The 18,902-nt window shown below is 41.3% G+C and overlaps 1 protein-coding gene across 1 annotated transcript in view; it reads right to left on the reverse strand.

The window, feature by feature from the left end:
- Fyb1 (FYN binding protein 1) overlaps positions 1-18,902 on the reverse strand; it is an 81,755-nt gene that overhangs the window by 39,811 nt on the left and 23,042 nt on the right. Inside the window, exon 2 of the mRNA XM_059276246.1 lies at positions 3,496-3,685. Coding sequence (XP_059132229.1) covers positions 3,496-3,685 — 190 coding nt within the window. The remainder of the gene's footprint in view (positions 1-3,495; positions 3,686-18,902) is intronic.

Below are 18,902 nucleotides of genomic sequence, written 5' to 3' on the forward strand. Positions count from 1 at the left end.
CTTCCCCTTCCATGGGGGAAATTTTCTAGTCTAGATATTTCCTCATAGTGGAATTTACTGATGGGAACGTTAAAACTGTTGACCCTTCCTCTTTTGAAGAGACAGATTAGCTCTAGATATCCTTAACTTTCCCCCTTTCCTGCATATGATAATTAGCTTCCTAATACTCCAAGCATAGCTTTTCCAGGTAATGTAAAACACCTAAGCCCCTGCTATTCTTTCCATTTTTCTTCTGGGTGAATTTTTTTTTTCAATGAAGTTGACAGATCATAGATGAGTCACTAAGAGGAGTCCCCAATATAATGGTAATTGAGATGAAGCAAAATTTATTACTATCAGTGAACTTTGTATATAACTGATGGAAACAGTATTGCCTCTAAGAACCCGAGTCCTTTGCCTTCTTTGTGGTTTCTGGCAGAGCTGGCGTATTGCCCAGCATCCCATGCTCTAGCGTGACTTTCGAAACCTTTTCTTCTTTCTACAGCCTGTTTAGGAGACTTATTCTGATGGATTCTAGGGATGAGGCTTTTCAGAGAGTTAACGCAGCAGGCTCAAATTTGCTATGTTTTTAGAATAAGATGCTTGCAAGGCTGGCCTGTGATTTATATACAAGAATACATTTTCCCTTACAACTATACCTCGCAGTGAAAGTGGTCTAGCTGATAAAAGCAGTTTCCTGTGTGAGATCTTACCAACCACGTGACTGATGTGAATGCTTGCTTTCTGTCTGGGCGTCTGGTCTTCTGGCGGTTGTCAGGTCCAAGGAACCTATGAGACAGCTCCCCTGCTTCCCGTGGAAACCTTATAGCTTCTACCGCCTCTGATCGGCGTCTGCTGAATGCTGCCCGAGACACCCACTGCATTTTCATAGCTATCCTCGCTATGCCCTTCTCTGGTTTGTGGAATTGCCTGGAAGCCAATACTTAGCGCCACCTGCTGGTTGTCTCTTCCCCCTCTTTACCTTATTGAAACTGATCTCTCATGTTTCTGTACACTGAGTTCTGTGAGTCCTTTTAGTGAGTCATTAGACGTATGGGTGGTCTGGAGGACTCCTGAAGCAGTAGTAGATACAGTATCAAATACCCTTTCTTTCCTTACTGTCCTTAACGAGGTGATGATTGGCTTCCAAGCCTTTTCAGTTTTCAGAAGTCATGTTTGAGTCATTTGTGAAGATTCCATACTACAACTATGCCATACTCAAGAGGCTTCTCTGAAACTGGTGTCTGGGACAGAGCTATATAACAAACTTTAGAAGTATCAGGATTGGGGTCCCACTGTGGTGACACATGCCTGCAATCTCAACACTTGAGAGGCAGAGGCAGCAGGACCTTCATAAGATCAAAGCCCACCCTGGGCTACATAGTGAGTTCTAGGCCAGCTAGGGATGTACAGTGAGGGTTTGTCTCAGGCAAAACAAAACAAAACAAGCAAAAATAAATACATGAAAAAGAAATTCTGAAATCTTAATTCAAAGGGTTAAATTTGCCAGAGGGTAAGAAAAATTAGGAATAAGAAATACGATTTTATACATGTGAAAAGAAATATTTTGCATGGAAAGTAAGTTTTAAGAGAGCATATATTAGTTATTTTAATAAGGTTAATATTTTTTTAGCCTTAATATAATAGTAGGCAGATGTCTTACACTTTGATTTGATAACAGAGTCTTCAAACAAACATCTACAGACCCAAATGCCTGGAAGGGTGTAATGTTAATATGCATACACAGAACAGCAAGCATAGAAGATAAGATTCACCAAGTTGCTCACACATCCCTAGTTACTAATTTTAAACACCTAAAGAAGTATTATGAAGTGAAAAATAGTCATGGGTACTCATAATAAATGAATTTTCAATTTATTGAATCCTGAAGCACTTAAGGAAGATCTCAATATGATTTTGTAATTAACAAGTTCTAATATGTGGATTATGGACAAAAGACCAACTGTACGGTGTGTGGGGGGGAGACTAAGGTGAAGTCAAATTACGCTATTGTAGTGGATTATCACGGTACTGATTAGTTTTGTGTCAGCTTGATGAAGCCAGAGTCATTAAAGAGGAGGGAGCCTCAGTTGAGAAAATGCTTCTGTAAGATCCAGATGCAAGGCATTTTCTTAATTAGTGATCAATGAGGGAAGCTCTAGCCTATGGTGGGTGGTACCATCCCTGGGCTGGTAGTCCTGGGTTCTACAAGAGAGCAAACTGAGCAAGCCATGAGGAGCAAGCCAGTAAACAGCACCCCTCCACAGCCTCTGCGTCAGCTCCTGCCTCCAGGTTCCTGCCTTGCCTAAGTTCTCGCTGCTTTTGATGATGAACTGTTATGTGCAACCCTGAGTGAAGACCTTTTCTTCCCCAAGTTGCTTTTGGTCATGGTGTTTCATCACAACCATAGTAACCCTAAGACAAGTTGGTACCAGGATAGTGGAGTATGGCTATGACAGATGTGAACATGTTGTTTTGGGGAGGATTGCGGAAGGACCCTGGAACTTGGGGCTGAAAAATCATTGCATGGTGAAAGCTCAGAGCTGTTCTGTAGGAGCTTGGAGGAAAGCATGCTGAGAGCAGTGCAGATGATGGAGGCCTGGGTTGTGACATTTCAGAGGGAAGCAAAGACTCCATTGGGATTTTTTTGTGCAAAGAATCTGCAGTTCTGGTCAGCTGGAGCTGAAGAATCAGCTGTGATTAATAAGATACCAGAACTACTCAAGTGAAACCTTTGCTTTGCTGGGATATTCAACACTGGTCAGCTGGAGCTGAAGAAATTAGCAGCCATTAAGAAGAAACCAGCACAACTGAGGTGAAATATTCTGGTAACTGTTTCCTGAGGGACAGCACACAGAAGCTGTGTTCCAGAGTTCCACAAGGTTGTGCCTTGTGCTGGCAGCTGAACTTGGTAGTGTTAAGAGTCACCCAGGTGGTGCTGGTTTGGAAGGTGTGAAGGTTGTGGAGAGTAGCCGAGGCTTGGCACTGTGTGGCGGGGCTGGAGTCACTAAAGAGAGTCTAGGAGAGGCTACTGTTAGGCCAGTTGCAGCAAAGAACCCTAGGGTTTTGGAAATGCCAATGTTAGGGGATGATCACCAAGAATAGCAGCAGCAATGGAGCCAGCTGGAGCCTAGAAGACAAAAGTGTGTGCTGCAGAGGGCAGAGCTGTAGAAGTGACCCAGGCCCTTTGGCCCAGAAGATCATGAGTGAATCACAGACAACTAGACATTGAGTTATTTACTCTGTTGGAATTTGGTTTTGCTTGGTTCAGATTGTGACTGTACCCCTGGTTCTTCCCTCTAGAAGTAAGAAAGTATGTAACTTAATTTTGATTTGTACAGATGCCCACAGTTGAAAGACATGGAACTTTTAAAAGAGCCTGCCCTTCTCCCTGCCAACTGCCCACTAAAGTACCACAGAAGTTTTCTATAGATCTTTTAGCACCCAATCACAAATAATTTGGAAATCCCTGGGCAAGACATTGGTGATGAAGTTGTAAGATGATCTTTTACTTACTTCAGGTCAAGGGGAGGCTTAATGTTTCTGGGGGGTAGGCTTGGGACTGGCTGCTGTGTTGGGTGGGATGCTGGCAGTGGCGGCTGGATGGCTGGATGGGATGTTGGAGGTGGTGGCTGGCTGCTTGGATGGGACGCTGGAGGTGGTGGCAGGGAAGTGGTTGAGTAAGGTGTCTGGCTCTTGCTGGTACCTAAGAAGCAAAAGGTGGTAAGTTAAGACAAATCATCAAAATATAAGAAATTACCATTCCAAACATGCAGGAGCAATCTTGGATAGAACATTAGAAGAAATATACCCCTTGTTCAGTGAATGCTTTCAAGTGTCTAATATTTTATGTGTATTACCTTTTCTGAGCTTTTTAGGAACCTTAGGTTTAACACCCTTGACTTTGTGAACAATTCCACATCAACTGTATACCACATTATTCATGAGTTTACAAAAATACTTTATTTTTTTCACTGGGTTTGTGTTTTAGACCAAAGAGATCTAGTATTCATATCTATTCTCACTAGCAACACACTTGTTTTTGAGAAGCTCTTTGAACTTTTAACAAATTATATTTTGTTTAGGCTATGTTTTTAAATGTGGAAGCCCATTAAGTCATCCCATAAGTAAATCATATACATTGTTAAAGTTATAGTGTAGATATTAAGGACATTAAAGAATGAATTGCCCATATTCCCACCACCTAGCAATGGCTACTAAATTGCATGTAGTTTTGTGCATTTTGATGCAAATGCATGACATCTGTCAGTCAAAGTATATTGTCTCTGTTCAAGTCTTCTAATATGATGTTGTTGCTTTTTATTTTATTTTGATTTTTGAGACAGGATCTTGTTGTATAGACTAGGCTGGCCTGGGACTCACAGAGATTCACTTGTCCCTGAATCCTAGCTAGGATTAAAGGAATGTGCCAACACACCCAGCTCTGTTGCTTTTAAATTCTGCAATATCACACTCATCCTGGGATTTCTCTTTGCCAGCAATATGATTCTGATATAATAAGAGAAGCTTTCGTGGCAAAGAATGTGGAACTGAAGTGCACGGGGTTAAATCCTAGCTTGGATCAATTACTTCCTGTTTACATTTATAAAATGAAGTTAACAATGATGCCACCTTATAGGGTTCTGTGGGATATTATGGCCCAACATATATAAAACACTAAGGGTAATGTCTGGCAGGTAAGTTCAATGTTTTATTTTTCATTTAATAAATCTTCGTAGAATGCCTACAATATGCTAAGTTCTGTCCCAGGTATTAGGAACACAGCAGAGATAGATCAGACAACAATTTCTGAGGAAATATATAATAGTTAAATACATTTAATTCACATACACTGTCATATAAATTGTGATATACACAGTGAAACGTGGAAATACTGTGTAACTGAGTGTGACTGGCATTCTCGCTAATTCTGCATTAATAACCTGACCATGGTAGACTGGAATTGGACCATATAAGCACATGTTTTTTTTTTTCATAGAAATTGAAAGCACCAGGCTTCACTCATTATTTTCTTGACTCTTAATTTTGAGAAAGTGATAGAGAAAATGCTGGCAATGCAGTTTAGACTTAAGTATGCCTCTTCTCTAGTTATCATATTAGGAACAACATAACCTCAAGGAAACTTTTCTAGTACTTAGACAAATACTTAGTTATTTTCTTTTTTTTAAAAAGATTTATTTATTTATTTATTTATTTATTTATTATGTATATAGTATTCTGGCTACATGTGTCCTTGGAGGCCAGAAGAGGGCACCAGATCTCATTGTAGATGGTTGTGAGCCACCATGTGGTTGCTGGGAATTGAACTCAGGACCTTTGGAAGAGCAGTCAGTGCTCTTAACCTCTGAGCCATCTCTCCAGCCCCTTAGTTATTTTCTAATCCACCAAAACACCCACTCACCTATTCACAAATGAATGAAGTTCTCACAGGTGACTTTATTACCTTATGTTTGCTTACTGATTAACTGAAAAGATCAGTCACCAATTAGGTGGATGTTGTTCTCACTCATTGATTACATCAATAGATTGGCCACCAGATACAACTGGGAATAGGGGATTTCAAGCAAACGTTATTGATTTCATTATTTGTATGTCTTGTGCTCTTCTTCCTTTCTACTGGTAACATTTACTACATGAACACCAGCACACAGGCACCAGCTCCCTTGCTGCCTCTGACTGTTATTAGTTTTTCTTGAGAACTTGTGGTTAAACATTGGCTGGCATGTCTCAGCTACTGCCTAAAAAGTTCTGCTGGCCAATGGGGGAGTTATACAGTTGCCTCTGTCCCTTCCCTGCTTGATTTGACTCTTTTCCTGTTGCCCAAATCTCCATTTACCCTCTGGCTTGATAGTTTATGCTTTAAGTTGTTGTGGCGCTTAGTTTTCATCAATATGGAGTTTGCGTCTCTTATCTTCCTTGCTTTGGGGTGACTTTTTTGAGAGGGAAAGAGAATGCCATCTTGGCAAATGTGTTCATTTTATATCCATTTAAACATTGGTGCAATTTCCCCTATTTATAGCTATGTTCCTTTAAAGTCCTTTAATCTATTCACTTCTTTGTCTGTGTTTTACATAACATTTGCTTGTTCTTACCCACTTCTATGATGTCTTTATTAGGAATATTAATCTTGGGGTTCGGTGGTTTGCAGTATGTACTGTTCTTGCAGATAAGTTGAGTCTAGTTCCCAACACCTACCTCAGGGCAACTCAAAACTACCTGTATCTCCAGTTCCAGGGGATCTAACAGCCTCTTCTAGACTCCACTGGAGCCTGATTTCACACTTGCATTCACACACATGTGCACACACACTCATACAATCAAAAGTAGAATTAAATAATTTAAAAGAGTAGTAATCTTTTTGCTTCTCACATGAACAAATTGAATATAATTTTGCTAATTTAGCTCTTGCTTCTGTCTGCTCACATTTTTAAAATTATCTAAAACCTACCTTGCCAATAAAAGATGTCTGAACAACCTTTGACAAATACACAGCATTCTATCAGTTTGAAAGTATCTAAGGGACTGACTCAAACTGATCAACACTTTGTCTTAACAAATAATCTTATAGGACCTTGTGGTCCATGCAGTCTTGTGTTGACTGACATGATATTATATGACTCACAACTGTGCTTATTAATTTGAAATGCCTCTTTCACTAGAACATAAATATTACATTATTAGGCAGATGAAAAGATGTTTTTGCTATTTTAATAAGTAAGTGATTTGTAGCCAAAGAGAATAAACTGCTGTGAATGAATATTAATAGACCGTTGACTACATTTGAAAATGTTTATTAACCATCTGTGACTTATATTTCACAGAAAAGATTTTGGCAAGCAGGAACCATTTCCACATGTGAGTGAACTAAGGACTGGAAGTGAGAAGTTACAGACAAAGACTAGGCAATGTCAAATCTTTTGAATTGGAAGCACTGAGGGAGGGTGTACTTAGAAACCTCTAGGCCTGTCTACCTGTACCCAGGCTGGTGGGCCTTTCTGAAGAAGCATCTATTGTAGACACTTCCTGTTCTGCTTGTCTCTTATCCACTTGCTGTCCATTGGTTGTAATAGCCAATGAGTCATTTTGGAAGGGTGTGCTTGCTTTTCCGTTGAACTTGGAACAGAAGCAGGTGAGTTTCAGTTGCTGGCAACCTTGTGAGCCAGTGGGACAGGGCTTGCCTGAGAGTGCATCAAGGCCAGAGGAGGGCAGGACTTAGAGACAACGAGGAGGAACAGACTGGGTTTGAAATAAAGATGGCCATTGGGACATGGTTAAAAATGAACTGTAAGACTTAATGAGGAGAAGGCACTAAGATAACTAACTGTTAACTGTTCCTACTCCCCATCATACTAACATCCTCCTGTGCACTAGGAAGTAGCGGTGAAATGTTTTGCTTGCAAAGTCTATGGTCACTTTCAAATACTGCAAAAATTCATTTGCATGTATGAAAAACGATTCTAAAGCAAAGCCTCTTTGTTTCCCTGGGGGCAAAGAAACAAGTAGACTAACCTCAATATATTTGGCTGACTCTGATATCTCAATCTTACAGACTTTATGAAACATAACTAATATTTGAGATTCTCAAAAATGTTTTCTTGTGTTAGGAAGGGTATAGACATTGAATTATAGTGAAATAAAGATATATAATGCATTGGCAGGAAATGTCAGAGTTAGAATTTATTCCTCAATTTTAACCAGGAACCCTGTTAGGCATTGTACATACATAGTTTTACTTATGTCTTATAACAGCCTTGGGGTATATGCTATCATTTAGTTTCCATTTAGTGTTGAAAACTGTCCAAGTTCTAAGTTGGTAAGCAATGAAGTGGAGATGAACCACGGTCACTTTCTTGTTGTGTCTCTGCCCTTTCTGCTGTGTTCTCCTGCTTTTCTTTTCTTTTTTTCCCTTTCTGACTTTTTCTTTATTTTTCTGTATTTTAATTTTTTTCCTCTACATCTTTTCTGGTGTTTTCCTTCTTTCATTCTTGATATTTTCCTTCTACCTCACTTAATTTTTTCCCTTACACCTTATATACCTCAGCAAAATCTTTCAAGCAATATAAAAATTACAATGTGGTTAAATTCTAGTCTTCAAGTAAATGATTACAATGAATACAAGTAAAGAACAGAATGTTTTCCATATCCGTAACATTATTGAACATTTTGCATATTACAGGTGAAAAAGAAGTTGTCCCAAGAGCCCACATACATTCATGTCCAAGGAACTTGTTATAGATTAACAGAGTGTGAGCAAGCAAGGTGTTTTTCTCAGCCAGTTCTTTTGCTGACAGGCTGCATTTTGTGACTACCAAGAAAGGACCAATCATTTTATTATTTATCTCAAAAGGTAATCTTATAAGAATCTTAGAAGAATCACAAATCTAAACTTTTACATATGAAAAAGAGCCAGTCACCTCTATTTTAAATCCTCAGGGTGCATACCCACTCATCAACTGTTTTTTATATCAGGAAGCTGAGGGTAGACATCGACACATGGAATTAATCACCATCTTTGATCACCAACCAATCCTAGCAAGAAAAGCATGTCAGCCAATAATAATTGGGCTGATTTGTTTCTGACCCCTAACCTTAATGAATCTACCACTTAGCTATGTGTCTTTGTGAACTTTAGAGTGTTTTCTAAGGTTTTTCACCTCAAAGCTATTTGACAAAAAAAGTCAGACTACCACCATCCCCCACCAGACCCAGAATGTTCTCCTGCTTTTCATAGGAATAAAACTGAATGGGGGCACTGGTATCCTGGAGAGTCAACAAATGTGTTAGTAAGGTCCCTCATGCCCTACCCCAACTCTCATTTGTCCAACTTAGATGAAGGAGCACATGGGAGGGGACTGGACTCAAAGCTTCAAGAGGAGACGAGGAGATGATGGACATCTTGATAAATCAGATAGGAACTCTAGCAAGTGATAACAAAAATTGAAGAGAAATAAATGTGTCTATGTTAGGAAAAAGATTAAGAGTAATACAGAACGTTCTAGAACGTGGAAATAGCTTTCAAGAATCTAAGAAGTTGCCACTCTCATCCAACTTTTTTTTTTTATCCTTTCAAAAGTTCAGAAAAGATCTTGCACATGTCCTCTGCCTCTGCTATAGCACGGCTGGCTGGGAGGGACACCGGGGCCATTTTGTCAAAAGGAAATGAATGGGAAAAGCCTTCCACGAGTCTGAGGTAGTTCAGTGTTCTCTGGCCCTGCCCTTCAGGGTGATCTCAGATGATAGTAATGCAGGGTATCTTATGTATGAGATTAAAATGTATAAATAGAAAAAGAGAATCTTTTTTCCCAGATCAATTATGCTTACTCCTGGTTCTAATGGTAGAAAATTTTAGAAGTGACTAAGAATTGAAAGTTTAATTCTCTGTAAACCCACCCTCGTATATACTGAAACAATCAGATACCACATTCACATTCTTGACTTTTAAGCACACCAGAAAAAATTTTCATAAGCACCTGAGTGGTTCATAGAAAGAATATCTAAGCTGGGCGGTGGTGGTGCACGCCTTTAATCCCAGCACTCGGGAGTTCGAGGCCAGCCTGGTCTATAGAGTGAGTTCTAGGACAGGTGCAAAGCTACACAGAGAAACCCTGTCTCGAAAAACCAAAAAAAAAAAAAAAAAAGTCCCATCTGTATGAGCATGAACATCTCTAATAAGCATGTATTAATTTATAAAGAAATATAGCATCTTATTGAGATAAGTAGCTTGAAAAGCAGATATTCCCTTTTATGATTTTATTTGATAGATTATAAACCATTATACAGACTATAGGTACATAGGTAGGTCATGCTGGGTATCTAAAAGCACTTTTAAAACATTGAGAACATACTCAGCAGCCTTCAGTGGTAAGGTCTTGAAACCCCTGCACCTTAGCGTTAGCTAGCCTGGTTTTACAATATTTTTGCTTGCCTTAATTTAGTGTCTTCTGTTCTTATCTTCAAAGGACTTGTCAACTGTAGTGCATGGGAAACTTTGCAAACCAGGTTAGTTGAACACGGAACACGGGAACTATATTAGTAAGAAAGCTTTTGATTTGAAAGCAAAGTGCCAAGAAATTGATAACCAGCTTAGAAGAGCCCATTAAAATGGAAAGAAAAGTAATACTGAAACATCAGTGTCACATAGGTAGTCACTGCCAAGTTAAGATGGAGGTGCAGAGGGAGAGCGTGAAGTGATTCTTAAAGGAAGCCAATCCGCAGTCACATCTTCAACCCCTCCACTTACCCATGACTTTAACACCCACAGTGTCCGATTATTGTTTTTTAATTTATTTTTAATATTCAATACTTATTTACTTGTGTGAATATGTCATCTCACACATGTGGAAGTCAGAGAACAGCTCGCAGGAGTTCGCAGGATCTCTCTTACACCATGTAGGTACTGGATGATGTAGTTCTCAGGTACTGAACTCACCTCTTTAGACTTGAGGGCAAATACTTTTACCTGATGATCCATCTTGACAGCTCTCTCCCGCTTTAATTCTTAGAAAATTCCTTTCCCAATAACAACTTTGTTGGCTATTTAATTATATATCACTATAAAGGAAAAATATTTTCGCTAGCGATTTTATTTTCAATACATAAAATAATATGAATTTCAAATTTTGCAGGAATTTAAGAGATGACTGATTTTGCATCTTACTCTTTAAAAAAGCTTGTTAAATATTAATTAGCTAATGTTTCACATTTAAAAAATAATAACTATTTAGATACTTTAGGAAGAAAGAAAGTCCATCTATAAGATGGATTCTTTGTTAGATACTTGTCAATGACACAGCATTGTTTTGCTGCTCTATGAACTTATTTGGGGGGAAGACAGAAACTCAATGTCTTCTCTTCTAATGTGAAAAGTTGTTTTAGGGCCAGGTAGACAGCTCAGTGTGTTTTGGTGTTTGTTGTGCAAGCACAAAGACCTGCGTTTAAATCCCCAGTGACCACAGGGAAAAAAAAAAATAGGTGTGACTGTGTGCCCCTGCAGAGGAAGAGAAGATGCTGGAAATTGCTGGCTGTCAGTTCAACTCTAGCCAGATTCAGTGAGAGGTATCATCTCAAAGGAATAGAGCAGGATAGCTGATAGCTTCATCTGGCCTCTGCCTGTGTACAGAAACATGTATGCCTATAAACACATGTGTACATACTTCACATACAACACACAAACACACACACAAAAAACTGTTTTAATGGCTGAGGGGCCCCCAACTGGATCAGGCCCTCTGAATAGGTGAGACAGTTGATTGGCTTGATCTGTTTGGGAGGCATCCAGGCAGTGGGACTGGGTCCTGTGCTCATTGTATGAGTTGGCTGTTTGAAACCTGGGGCCTATGCACGATCGCTTGGCTCGGCCTGGGAGGAGGGGGACTGGACCTGCCTGGACTGAGTCTACCAGGTTGATCTCGATCCTCGGGGGAGTCTTTGCCCTGGAGGAGATGGGAATGGGGAGTGGGCTGGGGGGAAGGTGGGGGGGGGGGCGGGAGGGAGGAGAACAAGGGAATCCATAGCTTATGTGTAGAATTAAATTATATTGTAAAATAAAATAAAATAAAAATTTAAAAAAAGCATATTTATGGGGCTGGAGAGATGGCTCAGAGGTTAAGAGCACTGGCTGCTCTTCCAGAGGTTCTGAGTTCAATTCCCAGCAACCACATGGTGGCTAACAACCATCTATAATGACATCTGATGCCCTCTTCTGGCCTGCAGGCACACATGCAGACAGAACACTGTATACATAATAAAATAAAAGTTAAGAAAAAATAAAATAAAATAATAAAAAAGAGTACTTATAACAAAAAGCACTTTCAAGTTTAGAAATCTGATGGACAATTTTATTTTTGAGGGAATAATAAAAGCTTAGAAATCCTTTGAGAACACTTTATGAAGAACATTGATCTAATCTGCAAATATAGCATCCACATACAGAAAAGGAATAAATCTTGTGTTGTAGTGGTAACATTCTAGAGAGTGCTTAAAACTGAGGCAGAAATAGACATCTAGACTGTCTGGAGCAGTTGGGCCAGAGCATGCTTTGACTAATAGGCTGACAGTGTGTGCCTGTGGAGCTCACAAGACATGTGCCTGGTTATTGTGGGAGGCCACTACTGGGATAAATATGTGAACAATAAGCCAAGGTCTTCCCATGACATCTTCCAATTTTTGAGGGTTTGTAACTAGTAAGCTAAATAAAACAATGGAGCTAAACAGAGAAACAAGAAATCCTGTCTATGAAAAAAAGTACACCTTGTGTCTATTCTAGTTGAGTATCCTTTTCTACTTCAACAAGCTCAACTTTGACACATTTGCATTTGTTTTGAGGCAGGATTTTTCTATGTAGCTCTGGCTATCCTGGAACTCAATCTGTAGACCGAACTGACTCGAACTCAGAGATCCACCTGCCTCAGTCCTCTAAGTGATACATCTTTTTTTTTTTTTGAATAAAGAAAGAGAAAATGCCTACTAAGAGAATTTGCCTGACTAGTGGTTTATCCAGGAAGGCTGTTTACTCCTACTACAACTGTGGAGTTTTAACTGGGATGGAGGAGATCATCAGACCAGGCAAAGCACCAGAGGCATTGGCAAAAGGACCAGAAGGACCATCTAGAGCCTCCCTCCAGGCCTGGACAAAGTGGGTATTTTGGGTGCAGTTCCAAAGAGAGGTAGATGAAGGGACAAGAAACTAGTACAGTTAAGAGTTAATCACAGAGGCAGACTGGACAAGGAGAATGGACTCAATTAAAAAGTGTTTGTTACTTCTAATATGAATGGCTGCTGTTGTCATTGCTCTGTCCAGGAGTTTACCGCTGTAGAAAGGAGGGGCCCTGAGTCAAAAGATACCACAAGAGGCCAGATTACAAGTCAAGACCTAGAGAAGAGAATGCCAGGGAAGACACTGAAGAGAGGAGATGAGAATACCGAGGAGCAGTGCAGTGCAGAGGGAGGAGCAGTGCAGTGCAGAGGGAGGAGCCTGCAGTGTAGAGGGAAGGGCAGTGCAGTGCAGAGGGAGGAGCTGTGCAGTGCAGAGGGAGGAGCAGTGCAGTGCAGAGGGAGGGGCAGTGCAGTGCAGAGGGAGGAGCTGTGCAGTGCAGAGGGAGGGGCTTGCAGTGCAGAGGGAGGAGCTGCGCAGTGCAGAGGGAGGAGTAGTGCAGCGCAGAGGGAGGAGCAGTGCAGTGCAGAGGGAGAGGCAGTGCAGTGCAGAGGGAGGGGCAGTGCAGTGCAGAGGGAGGGGCTTGCAGTGCCAAGGGAGGAGCAGTGCAGTGCAGAGGGAGGAGCAGTGCAGTGCAGAGGGAGGAGCTGTGCAGTGCACAGGAAGGGGCTGTGCAGTGCAGAGGGAGGAGCAGAGCAGTGCAGAGGGAGGAGCAGTACAGTGCAGAGGGAAGGGCAGTACAGTGCAGAGGGAGGAGGAGTGCAGTGCAGAAGGAAGGGCAGTACAGTGCAGAGGGAGGAGCAGAGCAGTGCAGAGGGAGGAGGTGTGCAGTGCAGAGGGAGGAGTGTGCAGTGCAGAGGGAGGGGCAGTGTAGTGCAGAGGGAGGGGCAGTGCAGTGCAGAGGGAGGAGCTGTGCAGTGCAGAGGGAGGAGCAGTGCAGTGCAGAGGGAGGGGCAGTGCAGTGCAGAGGGAGGAGCCTGCAGTGCAGAGGGAGGAGCAGTGCAGTGCAGAGGGAGGAGCGTGCAGTGCAGAGGGAGGAGCAGTGCAGTGCAGAGGGAGGAGCTGTGCAGTGCAGAGAGAGGAGCGTGCAGTGCAGAGGGAGGAGCCTGCAGTGCAGAGGGAGGGGCAGTGCAGTGCAGAGGGAGGAGCCTGCAGTACAGAGGGAGGGGCATTGCAGAGGGAGGGGCATTGCAGAAGGAGGAGCAGTGCTGAGCAATCAGGTGACCTGAGGCTCCACATTGGGCAGATCTCTCCCCTCTTCTTTACTAACAAACAAGTAAGTGTTTTCAGTTATACAAATAAGCTCTGACTCATTTCTGGATACAGCTTTACAAGAGGAGGTAGAATTTCTCATGACCTCTTATAGTCAGTCCCCTGTCCTCCCTTGCAAGGCTAACCCCTGCTTAACTTTGCAGGGCCTTTCCTATGCATGTTCTCACCTCTGTGTGCACAGAGACATGTATCTGATAACAAAGCCTACACAGCCTGGTGTACTGGACATGCTGGTGTATATACTGGGTTTCTCTTTGTCTTGGTAACTGTGCAGGAATAGTCTGTGATACAGATACCCAATAGTTTGATTAGCCTTTCTCCACTGACTGCTAACAAGGCTGCAGGGAACATCTACCTACGTGATTCTTGGTACAAGCACGGAAGCAATTCTTTGAGAACAGCTATTTTCAGGTAGAATTGCCGAGAGTAAGGATTTTGCATATTTTATGTCAGCTCAGGCTCTGTCACAACGGCCTCCTTCAAAGTTTCCCCAACGTAGACTTGCTGAAGGCCTAGCTCCTTCTCTCTCCTTGTATATTTAAAATTATTTTTGAACTGTCATTCACATAATCAACCTTACTTGGCATGAGCAAAAATGCAAAAAGTCCTACTTCAAACAGTGGTGAGACAATCAGATTAGTCAACAGAAATGCCCATCACTAGCTCTCAGTAGACTGTCTATGAGCCTTACTCCTTCCCTTTATCACAGTCCCGGTGAAGAAAATTAGTCAAGATAGATATGTATTGATATCAATTTTAGGCAACTAAATCCCATAGGCATTATCTTTTGTACCATAACTCTGTACTGTAACAGCTCTCCTACTGCATTTCATTATTTCATTATTTATTTATTTATTTATTTTTGGTTTTTCGAGACAGGGTTTCTCTGTGTAGCTTTGCGCCTTTCCTGGAACTCACTTGGTAGCCCAGGCTGGCCTCAAACTCACAGAGATCCGCCTGGCTCTGCCTCCCAGGTGCTGGGATTAAAGGCGTGTGCCACCACCACCCGGCGCATTTCATTTTTTAATTATTAGGAATTTTTTTGTGGGTTTTTTTGAGACAGTTGTGCTATGTAGCTCAGGCTAGCCTTTGGCTTCTGTACACACACCAAATACACTCCATCCTCTCTCATGCCCTGCTCCATACAAACACACAACAAACACTTAGATAATTGTATAGGAAATTGGGGATCTCTGAGAGTATACAAAGTTCTGAGATGGAAATAAACCATCCTATTCTCCTGCAAGGCTGGGATTACGGATCTCTCATGACATGGAGCTTAAGTCTATGTCTGAAAGTTCATGACAGTATTCAGCCTTCACTTGGCCTAGTTTTCACCAACCCGGGGCAAACAAAGGTGCAGATTCATGATAATATCAACATATTTCACTAATATTATTCTTAGGCGTTCACTAGAATGGTACCAGATTCATGTAGCAGGGTTGGAGAGGGGCCTTAGTAGGAATGCTTTCTGTGTAAGCATGAAGATGTGGATTTGAATCCACAGCACTCATATTAATGCTTGGCATGAGTGCATGCACCTGCAACCCCAGAACTCTGGGAGATGGAGATCGGAGGGTTGCTGTAGCTGGCTGGTTACTAGCATAGCTCCAGATTCAGTGAGAGACTCTGCCTCCAAGGAATAGGGAAGGGAGTCTCAGCACCCCCCTCGGGCTTCTGCACGTTCACTAAATACACTGCCCACTCTCTCATGCCTCTCTCTATACATACACAGATACTTGTGCAGGAAATTGAGGGTCTCTGTGGATATACAAAGATCTCATATAGACATAAACTGCCCTAATTTTCCACAGTGCAGTCAGATGTATCAACTGCACATAATGATATGGCCACCTCAAGCAGGGCATGGTGGCTCACACCTGTAATCCCAGCATTGGATAGACTGAGGCAGAGAGATAAAGAGTCCTGGGACCACCTGATCTATACAGCAAGAATCTTAAATTAATCTGTCATTAAGTTATAAAAATTAGTAATGTCACATTTACTGTTGGTCATCTATGTGGAGTCCAGATATAATTGTAAATTAGTGAAATTAGCATGTAATTAAAAGTATTTGATAATCATTCATATTAATATTCTATCCCTCATGCCCCTCACCTCTTTTCTTTCATTTTGTTTTAGAGACAAGATTTTTCTGTGTAGCTCAGGCTGGCCTCGAACTCACAGTCTTCCTTCCTGAACATACTGAGTGCTAGGATTACAAGCATGCTCCTCTACTCTGCTTTCCCGTTTTGTTCTCTACATCCAATAAATGAGAAAACTCTTTGCTGCTTCTTCCTCCTCGACTCCTCTGGTTCAAGCTTTATCCATCGCTTATCTAGACTACAACAGCCTTCAGCTAGTCTTTCATTTATTTAATTATTTATGTTTAATTTTAGTGTCTGTGTACGTGTGTAAACATGTGACATGTGTACAGGGGCATGTGCGTGTGTATGCTCATGCATATGGAGACCAGAGGTTAGCACTGGGTGTCTTACTCAGTCAGTCTCTACCTTATTTTCTGAGACAGGGTCTCTCACTGACTCCAGAGCTCACAGATTCTGTGAGACAGGCTGGGCACCAAGTTCCTGGTGACTTGCTTTTATCTGTTCCCCTGGCCCTGGGATTATAATCACGTCTGTGGATCTCAATTCAGATTCTTATGCTTGCATGTCACTTTACCAACTAACCATCTCCACAACCCTTGCCAATCTCTTTGCCTTACTCTCACTTGCCTACAATTTATGCTTGTAGCATTAAAAAAAAATGAGCTCTGAACTGCAGACCAGACCATAGTACTCCTTATCATAATGGCTTCAGTGTCAATTGCTTCAATTCCAAATTTCAAACTCTGATCTAGGATTCATAGCATTTGGTTGGCGCTTAGTGCTCCGGACTCATCATTAGTCATGTTTTGATTCCACCCACCTAAAATCCCTTTCTTTGTCTACATCAAAAGAGTCCTTGTATCTTCAGTCTTTAGACTGTATCATTCTGTGTGTAATGTTTACAGCACTTTCCAATTTTGCTTATTTGTTTAGTTCTATTCCTCCAACTAGAAGTTAATTGTTTATAGGAGTAAAAAAACATGTATTTCATTCTCATTGTATTTCCAGATGTAAACACGTAGTAAGGGCTCAGTAAATGTTGAATGAATACACAAATAAGTGAATGGTTATCTTATAGAAAGAAAGAGGAGAGCCACATTCTGCTGAAGATATCCACTCTTACTTTGAACAACAAAGTTTAGTAAATTATATTAGGCAGGTTTTTGGATCTAAATCTATGGCAGTAGTTTTCCTAACCTGGCATGAATAAGAAACACATTTAATAGATACATTCTAACAGTCTGGCAGAGGGATTCCAGTTTCCAATGCTCTTGGATACAGCTCAGAGGTCTTGCTTGGAATGTCAGAGAGTTCTAGTACAAGTGACCTGTGGACCTCACTGGGAGACATATCGACTTTGTTGTCTCCTTTTGTGAAGCAGAGTTGTCCCAGTCAGGTGACAGTAGCGTCACTAATATGTAGAACTATAAATTAAGGTATAAAGACATATTTTAAGTAAGCTTTTCGAAATAACTAAAAATAACCTGGAAATAACATTTGCCCATTTCATTTCACTGTACTAAGGATAACAGATCTCAAACTCTGGGCCCACGATTGGCAGCATCCACGTCAACTGAGAACCTATGAGACAGGCCAAAGCTGAGGCCTATTGCAGACCCTCTGATTCAGACACTCAATGTCTGAGCAAGTAGCGTTGACCTACAGGTTCTCAGGAGGCAGGCAGACACACACACACACACACACACACACACACACACACACACACACACACACGCACACACACAGTGAGATCTGAGCAGCAGTTCAGTAGTCCACGGCGTTTTACTCAAAGTTCAGTATGAGAATGTTCAAGTCTACGGGAGAGGAGTAATTCCATGAAGGGTCTGCACTGCAAAAGTGTGTAACTGCCTCACCACTGCCCCCTCTTCCTTCTTAAGAACACCTACTTTTGACTCTTTAATTTTCTTTTCAGTTTTTATAATTTAATTTTACTTTTAGAGTTTTGTACATGGATATTGTATTTAAACTATTTTCACCTCTCTCCAAATCCTCTGGTGGGCCCCCATCTTTTCAATTTTTGCGTATTATTATTGGATGTATTTGATGTGTGTTCATGGAGGATGGGAGTTAGTTTTCTCCTTAATACTGTGAGATCCAGGGATTGAACCCAAGTTGTCAGGCTTGTGTGCCAAGCCCTTTTACCCACCCATTTTTATAGATCTATCTCACCAGCCCACACTTTTCACTCTTAGGAGTATAATATCGACTGTTTTCTGACATTTTCAGTTAGGATTTTATTGTCCGAGAGTTCCTCTAATCATCACTTGCCCATCCTATAAGAGACGAGGCATCTGTAACTGAAGTAAGAGAACCCAGGGATCATGAGGCAAGGAAGCCCTTTGAGGATGCTACAGCATTACCCTGTTGATAATGGGGATGGGGAAGTGACAGGCTGGGTTGGGGGAGAAGATGGGGAAAGTTAGATGACTGAGGGATAGTAGATTCCAAGACTGGGGAAAGAACATAGATTGTTACCCTTCTAATGACATCACTTTCATATGTCAGAATAGAACCAGTCAGGTGTATTCATTGAGAGAGGAGATGGTGCTTTGACCATGTGCTCTATACTGTTTGTGTAACAGATGACTAAAGAATGAATCATGGCACCCAAGGACTGAAAGATCTTATCACTTTGTTGTTCTAGTAGTTTTTATGGTGTTTGGCATAAACAGTACTATTGATTTTTCCTGGAGTCACCTTTCTGCTTCTGCACTGGACTTTGAAATACAGCGGAAGAAAATAATTTAGACTTAGGAATGCTATAACATAGGAGAATCCTTAAAAACATCCTCCATCCTCCCCAAAGATAAGAGATCCAAAGTCTGGCTAAGAGTAATGATTCACTCAGA

The sequence above is a fragment of the Peromyscus eremicus genome, chromosome 11, assembly GCF_949786415.1.
Source record: "Peromyscus eremicus chromosome 11, PerEre_H2_v1, whole genome shotgun sequence".
Classification (NCBI taxonomy): Eukaryota; Metazoa; Chordata; class Mammalia; order Rodentia; family Cricetidae; genus Peromyscus; species Peromyscus eremicus.